The sequence below is a fragment of the Lissotriton helveticus genome, chromosome 7 (assembly GCF_964261635.1).
Source record: "Lissotriton helveticus chromosome 7, aLisHel1.1, whole genome shotgun sequence".
Taxonomy (NCBI): domain Eukaryota; kingdom Metazoa; phylum Chordata; class Amphibia; order Caudata; family Salamandridae; genus Lissotriton; species Lissotriton helveticus.
In genome coordinates, this window is record NC_136068.1 from 673,222,236 (window position 1) to 673,233,978 (window position 11,743).

General features: G+C 43.8%; 1 protein-coding gene across 1 annotated transcript in view; it reads left to right on the forward strand.

Annotated features, from left to right (window-relative positions):
* Positions 1–11,066, forward strand: part of PDE6A (phosphodiesterase 6A) — a 272,026-nt gene extending 260,960 nt beyond the window's left edge. The window contains exon 22 of the mRNA XM_078650645.1: positions 10,920–11,066. Coding sequence (XP_078506771.1) covers positions 10,920–10,996 — 77 coding nt within the window. The 3' untranslated portion in view covers positions 10,997–11,066. The remainder of the gene's footprint in view (positions 1–10,919) is intronic.
* The last annotated feature ends 677 nt before the right edge of the window (positions 11,067–11,743 follow it).

Here is an 11,743-nt window from a genome sequence, read left to right on the forward strand (position 1 = left end):
AGGCATTGGGGAGAAACCAGAGGGCCATCTGAATATCGGTGAGAAAAAAAGAGCTCTCTTGTTTGGGTCTCAAAGGTATGGCCTTGAGGCTGCTCCTTAGTCAGGTCTTTCAGGAGGTCTCCTTAAGATTCCTCCTGTTTGTTTGATTGGCTGCTTTCTCCCAAACTCCTTCATACATGTCAACGCTCCTGATGTAGGCAGGATGCTCCCAATTCATTTAAGCTAAAAAAAAAATGCTTTCGTTTATCATTTTCCCTTTCTTAAAATCCTCCATTTCTGTTAAGTTAATTGAAATATTAAATTCCCATTATTTGTTTTTATAATTCACTCTGTTATCTCTTCACAGGTGTGTGCCTTCCTTTCACATGTTAGTGACGCTTTAAGCGCATGCAAAATATTCATACAATTGTCATGTTCCCCTTGAATGCTCTGAAAACTGGGATTTACTCACATTTTCTGAGGCTACTCCTGTTGTGGTGAATGAGTGATAGGAACACCTTTATCCTATCATCCACACCAGACCAACCAGAAACACTCATCCACAGGTACTCTACTGGAAGATGAAACCTGGAATTAAAGAACTCAGTTAGCCTATCCAGAAATAAAAGAAACACAGCGACTGTATTCGATTTTTTATATTGGCAGCAACATAACCATCACCCCCGATAGCTGTAGTTTATTTCGAATTTAAAATATCACAAGGAATGCACGTGTTAACCAAAATAATTTCCACTTCTTGAAAGCAACTGCATAAATTGCAGTCCAAAACCACTTCAGTATGAAAGCATAAATAGAGGGAGAAGGAGATCACAGGAAAGAGGGAGAGAGGGAGAGAGAAAGTAGAAAATGCTGTAAAGTCTTAAGGGAAAATGCCTCTAACTGTTATTTTGGTAAAAAGTAAAGGAAAGAAAAGGTATAAATGTATGTTAAGAGTCAGGGAAGCTAAGGTAAAGTGCTGGTGACCACTTCAATAATTATAGAAAGAGAGCTTAGGTAGGCAGTAAGTGGCTAGGCCTGGGCATAGTTTGCAGAGTTCCACATAGCGACCAAAAAACTCTGCTACTCTTCGCAGAGTTCCTCAGCAGAAGAGTGCTGTTGGTTGCGCCATTCATGCTGATTTTTAGCGCCAGGTGTTTGTCCCACTCTGTAAAATCATCACAAACTGCAGCTCGTGCAGCGCAAGAGGACGCTGCTTCTTTTTGCCGTTCTAGTAGATGTTCTACTCGAACAGCAGCTTGATCAACACGAACAGAAGGTTTCCCAACGCGAGCTGTAGCATCCATCCACGACTGCACGCATTGAGGAATCTCTGGAGTAAGATTTTCCTCACTTGCACTCGAGCGAGGAAAAAACTCCACTCTGCGGACTTTTTCCTTAACTCCGCACGCTACGCGGAGTGGGAATAACCCTGCACATTTTATGACCAGGCCTACAAGTGGCGTGTCTGTGATATATGCGCCAGCACAGGACATTTAGAAAATTCTGAAGACGGCCTTGGAGCCAAGAGAGTGAGTAAGCATTGTTGGGAGTGTTGGACAGTTGGCAGGGTTATGTCTTCTGGGCTGGGGAGGTTTTTGCATGGATTCTGCTGGCAAAGCAAAACGGTGTGTTAGCATGACAGGACGTCAGAATGTAGGGACTGAGTCTCTCTAGAGTGTCAGTACCTGTCGGCCTAAATTCTGGCTAGCTCACAATGCCTCACCTGAACTCCTAACCTTCCCAGAGTAGCGGGTGATTTTGGCAACTGCAAACATTGCCCTCAAGTCCCCAAGGGAACCATGGAAACCGATCGTCCCCTTTCAATTCTCACTCACTTATGCATGCCCGTGGTAAATACAAGAAAGACACAAGGAAAGCTTACAGTATTCATTTATTGAAACTATTGTGGTATATTATGAAGCAAATGTGCTGCGATCATTAAGCAGATGCAACTAAACAAAGTAATTAGCATTACTAACAGGGTGCATATGACAAAAACCCAAACCATGGCAAATTATCTATCTGGCTATGCCTACCCTTACTGTGTGAGCACATAAATATATTTACAATCTCTAGGATTTGAATATGACTTCATACCTGGTGTATGTACTTAGGTGGTTTGCATCATGAGTGAAAACTTAGTTTATGAAGGGCAGCATGTCAGGCACTACAGTCATTCCAGAACAGTCCTCTTTGCCAGAATCCTTCTCTCGGGCCCCCTAGGGATCAGGGCACAGTTTATATGAAAAAACTAAAGAAAAATAGTACACTGTTGTTATATATTTAGAGCAACTTTGTACAATATGTGCAGACTAAATAGCATGGACAGCATATTCCCAGAAGAATGTCAAGAAAACAGGCGTAAAAGAAATGTGATATATTATGTTGACAGAGCCAACAGGTTTTACTTTATATGTATGTGTGTTGATCCCTTGTCAAAGCTTGTAGGCTTGTTTTGTATTATGATATGATGGTCCCTTGATAAAGCCTTTTAAATTGATGAGGTCACTCTTTGAGAAAACCAGTTGGTTTGTCATCATATAATGATGTGGTAGCTCCTTGACAAAGCCAATAGACAGAGAGACACTACACTGCTTGAAGTCTTCGACTATTTGTGCCTGTGGCATTCAGCATCAACTGCTTGGCCTGCCTTCCCCAAATAACCACATGAGTTATCCCACTTACCCCACCAATTAAAAGAACCTGACCAAAGGGGCTGGCTCTCCAAGTTGTACACACTGTACATGGAGACCTGTACAAGAATAGAGCATAGAGCCTTGGAGAAATGGAAAATAGATATAGCGCAAGATATAGGCCTGGATGTTTGGACATATGGCTGCTCCCAAATAAAACTAATATTTATTAACTATAGACATAAAATGCTCCATTTATGTTTATCAATTGGCTATATTGTACCCTTATTTAAAAAAGGGGTTCAGTCCCTCCCTGGACGTTAAAGGCCCATTTTATTAATTGATTCTATGGCCAAAATTCTCGGGAGGGTAATTTACAACAGAATCAAGGAATGGAGTCAGTTGTATACCCCACCATTTTGGGTTTAGGAACAAAGTTGGGACTGTTGAGCAATGAATACATCTTAAGTTGGTTCTGGGCAAATATACTGTAGCTTAACAAACTCCCATTTACCTGGCAATGATGGATCTGACCTCAGCATTTGATTGCGTTAATTACTCCAAATTATGGCAAATGCTTATTTCACGAGGCCTGGATGCAGCACTTATGCACTTTCTTGCATACTTGCACAAATTAATGAAAGCTGGGGTTAGAATTTGCATGCAGGGAGAGGTTTCTGGCGACATAAATATCAGCCAAGGTATGAGACAGGGGTGTGTGCTGGCTCCCCTTTTATCTATTTAGAAATTAATGAGCTTCATCCTTTTTTATCTAGTAATCCCTCCGACGTACTGAAAATGAAAGAAAAGTTGTTGCCCACACTTCTTTACGCGGATGACATAGTGCTCATGACACACACGCCTAAGGCTCTGCATCTGCTGGTGCTTACCTTTGAGGATTTTATGGTTGCATTGGATTTATGTGTACATTTTACGAAGTCACACATTATGGCATGTGCCCCAAAGCACAAAGAGCTTCCCATTTTAGCTGTTGGCTTCAATTGCCTGAGAAGTACAAGCACTTTTTCGTATTTAGAGATTAGGGGCCATATTATCAAGAAAGGGCGATACATTATCGCCGCTTTTATCAGCAGGAAACTGCCGCTAAAGCGGCGATAATGGGCTTGATAATATGCCCTGTGAATTCCCATAGAAGCCCAGGTTCTGTTGTTAACCTGGGCTTCTATGGGAATTCACAAGGGCATATTATCAAGCCCATTATCGCCACTTTAGCGGCAGTTTCCTGCCGATAAAAGCGGCGATAGTGTATCGCCCTTTCTTGATAATATGGCCCCAGCTTCCCTGCTTCAGGGTCATGAAGACCTAACATTGTGCAGCGCAGAATAAAGCTGTCAAGGTTAATTGGTTCTTTATGCAGCCTCATGCGGCTAGTGTGGGGGGGGTTCTCTCGTCCCTTTGTTACAGATATACAAGTTGCAATGTACTTCTATCACAATGTACGGGGGGTATTTCACAATGTGAGACTATTCAGCTGAAAGAGAACCGGTTCTGCATGAAATCCCTCTCAGTCCCCATATCAACCTCACACTTCATTTGGCCGAAAGAGCTGGGGCTGCCCTATTTAATAGATCACATTACAACCCAGCTGGCGATGTTGTGGCTTGCAATCTGGAGAAATGAGGGGGGTGCCCTGGGGGGAGATATTATACTGGATTGTCTCTCATGGGACAGAGGTCTTAATATCCCCTGGTTGGCGTACGTTAAATCCAAATACTGTAAAATTGTCTTACATAGTGCCTTCATGGAAGCAGCACCCTGCACTAATTTCAATGAAAGGTATGTACAGCAAGCACTCTATAGTTATGAGAACCCTAGAAGATTCCCGGAAGAAGAAGAGAAAAACAAACATTATTTCCACGTACCTCAGCTTGACCACATTAGATAACGGGGTCACTGGGCATGCTCTCTACTATTTTGTTTTAGAATCGACAAGGTAAAATACCTTATGTGCTTCCCATTGGCGTTACGCAGAATCTTGATGATAGTCCATGCCCATGTGATGAGAGGTCATGGCAATCAATGTTGCGCTTTGCATTTTTTTGGTAAGGTTTAAGTAAGGTATACAAGACATTTTTAAATCCCTTTTTTTAAAAAGAAACACCATGACATTAGATAATGTTGGCCAGTTTCTATAGTGTTATTGCAACTGTCAGACAACAAAGCTATTCTGCACATTGGCTCTTTTTTAAGATCTTCCATTCGGGCTCGGAGCTCCATGTTTTAATAACTATGCAGCTGTTAGAATTGGGAGTCTCTAGTTGGCAGAGGTATGCACCTTTTTCCAAGTAGGGACCTGTGCTTCTAGTCAGGGTAAGGGAGTTACACACTTTACACACCCATGCTCACCCCCTCGGTAGCTTGGTACGAGCAGACAGTCTTATCCCAAAGGCAATGTATACAATATTTGTACTCAAAACATAAAGTAACACAGTGAAAACACCACAAATGGACACCACATCAGTTTAGAAAAATAAAGTATCTTTGTGTAAACCAAACAAGACCAAAATGACAAAAATCCACCAGACATATATCAAGATATCACTTTTAGAAGTGTTATTTTAAAAATAGCACTTGTAGAAACAAATAGCTCCTCCTGGGGCTACTACAACATCATGACAGGCATGAATCCAAAGTACGGCGCCGACCTCCAGGTGCGCTGCGTGGGGCACTGAGTCACACAGACCCCCAAACAACAGTACCTTCTAAAACGAAGTCTATGGACGATGCATGGCATCGTGGAGGTGAGGGGTCAGTGCTGAGGTCGAGGCCGGTTCACTTGTTGCCACGGTAGAGGCGAGGCATTGTGTGCATGAGGAGGCAATGCGTTGAGTCCAGGACAGGGGAAGTCAACGGCGTTGCCGCCAGTTCCTGTGAAGCAATGCAAAGTCAAAGAGTTTGTTAAGTCAACCTCATTGGTTATAAGCACCTCGATAACCGGATGCAGGCACTGGCTGTGATGGCGTTGGTGCAAGCACTTGCGTCGGAAAGGCCGATAACTGCAGATGTCAGCAAGGGCATCAAAGGGCATCGAAGCTGTGCTTCAGGTGGGGTGGTGCGTTGTGCACTTCACGAGTGGTGCCCCTGGCTTTGGTGCAGGACACGGTGTCACTGGCGGCATCGCTGGCAGCGTCAGACTTGTTTCTCTTGCTTTCTTTAAGTTTCTTCCAGCTCCCAACAGCAGGAATAATGTCCAGAGGCCCAGAACTGGAAAAGGCACCTTCTGGCAGGTCAGAACTCCCAGTAGTAGGGTTCAGGGGAGCTGGTGGTGAAGTATTTCTGTCCCTGAGACTTCAGAACAGGAGGCCAGCACACACAAGCCCTTGGAGACTCTTCTTCAAGCGGGTTCCCAGCAAATGTCTAGTCTTTGTCCTATTCTTGGCAGAAGCAGCAACTGCGGCCAACCCGGCAAAGCACACAGCAAAGGGGCATTACTCCTCCTCACAGCTCTCCTGGTCTTCTCCTTGGCAAAGGTTTCTCTTGAGTCAGGAAGTGATCTACTTCTCCGGGGTTTAAGGTCCAATACTTCATTTTTCTTTGTTCTCTTTGTGGCAAGGGTCTCTGAGCCCAGTCCAAACCAGTTCTGCTCTCTCTGGCCCAGCTTTACTACAAGAGGTGGAGACAGCATTGTGCAAAGGAGACACAGCCTATTCAGGTGCGAGTGAAACTCCACCAACAACTCTAAATGCAGCCAAGGTCTATTCATCTCAGCTATGAGTGACCCAGGAAAGGCAGGACACACCTCAACCCCCTTGTGACTGTCTATAATGAATGCACATCCCCAGTCTCTGTCACTCTAAAACCAGACAGTCAATACACAGAACGGCAGAGCTACACAGAATGCTTAAATAAGAAAATGCATACTTTCTAAAAGTGGCATTTTCAAACACACAATTTAAAAACTCTCTTTACCAAAATATGTGTTATTAAATTCTGAGTTCCGAGAGCCTAAGCTCCATTCCTCCATCTTGCTCCAATGGAAATTTAGACTTGTAAGATGTTACAAAGCAACTCCCATGTTGGTCTATAAGACAGATAGCCTTTCAGTAGTCAATCAATCAATCAATCAGAGTACTTGTAGAGCGCGCTACTTACCCGTGAGGGTCTCAAGGCGCTGAGGGGAGGGGGAGCAGCTACTGCTCGAAGAGCCAGGTCTTGAGGAGTCTTCTGAAGGTGAGTAGGTCTTGGGTCTGACGTAGGTGGGTAGGGAGGGTGTTCCAGGTCTTGGCGGCAAGGTAGGAGAAGGATCTGTCGCCGGAGGTTGTTCGTTTGATGCGGGGGGCATCGGCGAGGGCGAGGCTGGCGGAGCAGAGCTGGCGGGTCGGGGTGTAGAAGTTGAGTCTGCTGTTCATGTAGGCTGGTCTGGCGTTGTGGAGTGCTTTGTGTGCGTGGGTGAGGAGCTTGAAGGTGATCCTCTTGTCGACGGGGAGCCAGTGTAGGGATCTCAGGTGGGGGGTGATGTGGCTGCGGCGGGGGGCGTTGACGATCAGCCGGGCGGAGGCGTTTTGGATGCGTTGTAGTCGTCGTAGGTGTTTGGCTGGGATTCCTGCGTAGAGTGCGTTGCCGTAACAGAGATAGTAGAAACTACAATCGACTGTGCACCACTGACAATACTGCTGGGCTAATCTAAGCATATTCCGAAGCCGTCAGGCAGCTGGTGGGAGTGCAGCTTCTATTGGCAACAAAAAACAGCTGGCCTGTGGTGGATGAAGGGCTCACCTCCTAATGCCGCTTATTTTCGGAAAGACGCTACATTATCTGGGGAATGGATTGAGAATTACTCAGAGCAATAACACCCTCAAGCCCATCCACGAGACAGCTGAGAACCCTGTACACTATACCTTGCTTCGAAAGATGACCATGATACCAATTTTTAAGACTGTCCATTGTCATATCTGGGTCTTACACTTCATTGTTGATAATTGCACCTGTTGCAAGTTTGCCTAGATTCGCTGTTCAGTGCGCCAACATATTATTGTTTCTTGCTGCTCCTTTATTTGGAGTATTCGGATACCTTTTTTCTGTTATGTTTCTAATGATTGACTACAGAGCCAATTACATATTCCCCTATTTGTGTTTGCTATACTGCCTAACACCAAAAACTGATAAACTAAAGTTTTTAAAAAAACAATAGAATTGCCTTGGATATTGATGGGGTCACCCTTTGAGAAATCCAATAGGCTTGTCTTGGAAATAGTACATTTTGCTGATCGTTTCCTTATTCTGTTCTTATTCCATGAGGGAAGAGGATGTGTAGTAAATGTCCTCTCCACTGTTCTTCTCTGGATAGACTGTACTATGATATCTGTGACATCATAGAATGCCTGGGTGTCCCTCTGGCTCACTGTGCCTCTCTCTAACTTACTGTGGCAGTTGGTCATCTCAGGCTGAGCTGCTAACAGCTGGCTCCAGGTGGGGTTTACTTCTGATCTTGACCTGTCTACCTGACTTGGAAGGAACTTACAATAAAGGATCTTAACTTACACAGTGGACTGTGCATCATTCATTTACCACAACTTGCTTGCACGTGTCTGAGTTATGCCCACCCCCCAGGACTTGTTGCTCCTGTAAAAACACATGCTTTTCTATCTGACGTACCCATCCCACTTAAGCTGTCGAAGATTTCTGATGGGTTGATTGACCCATGATCTCAAACATAAAATCTTGATTACAAGTTTGCATTCTGCTTTGTCGACATTGACATTGTCTTATCTAGAATGTACTATGTAACAGTTTGTCTTTCTGCCCTGATATTAATAAATAATGAAACCCTCATGTGATGAATTCACCTGCCATGTCTACAACCGGCACCAATTTTTCAACCTCACATGAGGGCCAAGGCAAAGTTAGTTACACATATATCCACTGGGGTGCATGAAACAGTATGCTTTGTACTGCTGGAATGCTTGACAGCCCCATCAGTTGCCCCTGCAATGAGGTGTATTTTATTTCTGAGCAATGAGGTCTATTTCAGTTCTCTGCAGTGCCAAAGCTGTGATGTGACCTTGCACACAAAACATGAGCACTCTGGCTGCATGCTGATGCCCGTTCCCACCATTCATATCCTCTCATACATGCATAGGAAAGTCTTGTGCCTTTAACAGCCTCCCTTTATGCCCTTTGACGTTGCTCCATGCTTCCCCTTTCTATATCTCTATTTGAAAACTCGAGGTTTATAAAGCTGTACACAGGCATCAAGTCATTACAACATGTGTTCATATTGCTAAAAAACCTTTGCAACCAATTTCCAGAGGTAAGCTCAGACATGCCCTTATTGTTTTTGCAGTGTTTTCCAAAGCACAAAACATCTGTACAGAAATCCAGATTTTTTCCTTTTAATTTCCAACCAGTGCAGCGGCATCTTTCCGCATGCTGTGGCACCGTCAACGGTTTGCATCAGTCTGACCCAAAGAAGTAAGCCCTATTTCAAGCCTTGATAGGATATGCTAAACCTTTTTAGGTCGAGCCTACTAGACAGAGCATGCACTTTCTTTTGAGAAGCATATTGTGGCTTACCAAGAACAGAAAGGGACTTGGGGCCCTCCCATTGCTTACCATTGGTTGGCTTTCTGTGTCACTCTTATTTGCCCACATCTTATTCTTGCCCCAGGTAGTAAGTCTTGTGGGGTGTCCCTTCCATGAAGTATTGCTTCTTTACCTACCAGGCATCTCTGCCTCCGCTGCTTGCTTTTCGAGCACAAGTGTTTTTGTTTTTACCTAAGCCCAGTGTGAGAGTGCATGTTTTCGGCTATCTCCCTTGTGCACTTCTCTTCCCTTTCACTCCCTGTTGCCCTCTGACTCATGAGTGCTTCTCCCCACTCCATCCCTAATGAGTTTGCCCATGTGCTTCACCCCCTTTCCTTCGTGTCCCACTGGTGTCACTCCCTCCACACAAGCCCGGTGTGTTCCTTTCCAGACTCTCCGGCATCCCTATTCCTTTGGCTTTCGGCTACTTCTGTGTTGCTTTGCCTGTTCTCTTCCCTCCTCTGTGTGGTTTACACACTATACCCATCCTCTCGCTTAAATAATTAAAATAGCACTTAATTTTCTATTCAGCTACCAATTGAACTTGCATCAGTAACTAAAAAGAGAGGAAAACACACGTTATTTTGAAGTTGCGCTCATGCATGGTGTGTTCGCCTACAAAATGATATGGCGCTAACGTTAAAGACTGTTTACATTTTTTTCAACGTTAAACCCTGTCAAACAGCATCAAGGATGCTGGGTAGCGTGGTTAAAAACCATTGACTAAGCCAATAGGTCACATATACTAGACCTTTTGATTTTACCAGTGCTTGTTTAAACCAGTTCTCCAGCCCATCTTTAGAGCCTTGCTGAAAAAAACAGAAAAGTTAGCTCAAATTGAACCGATTTTGCAAACACAAACTGTACCCAAAGAACCTCGGGGCATATTATCAAGGGCCTTATCTCCGCTTTTTTGGCTTTAAAAGGCAAAAAAGTGGAGTTCATCTTTTCGCCCTATTTACAAGGTGGTGCTAACATGCATTAGCGCATGTTAGCAGCCGTTTTCCCGACACCTCGCTTTGCATCTCTAATGAGATGCAAAGTGGCCTTCACAGGGCGTATCTCACACATAACGACATGTAAAATATCGCTAAGGGCACATCGCAATATTTACAAGGCGGCCCACAGCATTTTAGCAGACCTTAGTTTTTGGCGAAAACCGTGGTTTTCGCCAAAAGCTAATGTCTGATAAAATGCTGACTTACCCTAGTTATCCTATGGCAGGTGGATCATAAGGCTAAGTGCATCTTTAGTCATTTCCCTGCATTTCCAGCAATATCCCCTCGATAAAGACGCTATCGCTGGAATTTTTATCGCCTTGGTGATACGCGTTGTTGATAACGCGCTAACCGGGCGATAAATTCCAGCGATAGACGGCGATAAATAAAAAAGCGCTAAGCGAGCTTTGCGATATTTATCGCCGTATATTGATAATATGCCCCTAAGAACGGAAACTTGGTACCCTGTTGTCATATAGGCACTGATTCATCCCTCCATACGTACCCCTTTGTTTAGAGGTCTTGTTTATCACTCCAGAAAGGGAGTATAAGAGATAGGCCATGGTGAGTGTGGAGGTTGAAGAGGGAGACAACTCTGTCCTCCATAGAAGGTGGATTGTACTGGCAGCAGGTCCTGTGTGTGCAGGGTTGTTGCTTCCACAGAATAGCACAGTAACACAGTTTGTATGTTTTTAATCCACAGTGCTAATTTTCCTTCGACTTGTTCTTTAAAATAAATAAATGTATTGCATCTTTTTTTCTACAGGTACCGGACAAGAAAATGGAGGAAACACATGCATTGCGGCAGATGCTCCTCAGTCTAAAAGCTGCTGTATCTTGTAAAATATGTAAATATTTGTTCTGTGTAAAGAGTTTGTCCCTCAGCCTCTGTTCACACCTTGCCCCATCAGGGAACAAGAATAGTCAACTAGCAGGATAATTTAAAGACGTATTTACTTAGTGATGGAGGTGGACACTGAAATAAAATGGCCTGAACTTTTTCATGAACATTCATGCTTTTTCTGAAACCATGAGTCATAAATATGGATGATACAAACATCTGACATGCCATGGCGCTCGCCAGTGTCCCACATGTCATGACACATAAAGGTAACTAGCTTTCGATAACACACATTATTTCTACATATCATGACATGAACAAAAGTATCATTCATTTCAAGAAATAAAGAGGTATGTTGCTTTTCTTAACGCAAAGAGGTAGCTCATATGTTAGTCCAAACATGGCATTCATGTATCCTTCACTTCAGAAAACACAAGGCATCAGACATTTTATGATAGATAGAGGCGACACAGTAAATTGTCCTGCATATCACAACACATAGGTAATGCATGGGTTATAACAGACACAGCTATCCAAAATGCCATGGTACCCACACTTATCTCAAGTGTCATGCAAGACACTGCCAACTAACATGTCATCATAACCAAAGGCATCATACGTCATAACACGCACAAACCTACTCTACGTTCGGAAAGCCAGAGACACATATATGGCATTTCCGAACACATATAGGAATGTACAATGTTACAAATTCATAGTCATTTCTGGTTTCATGACACAAGATTATG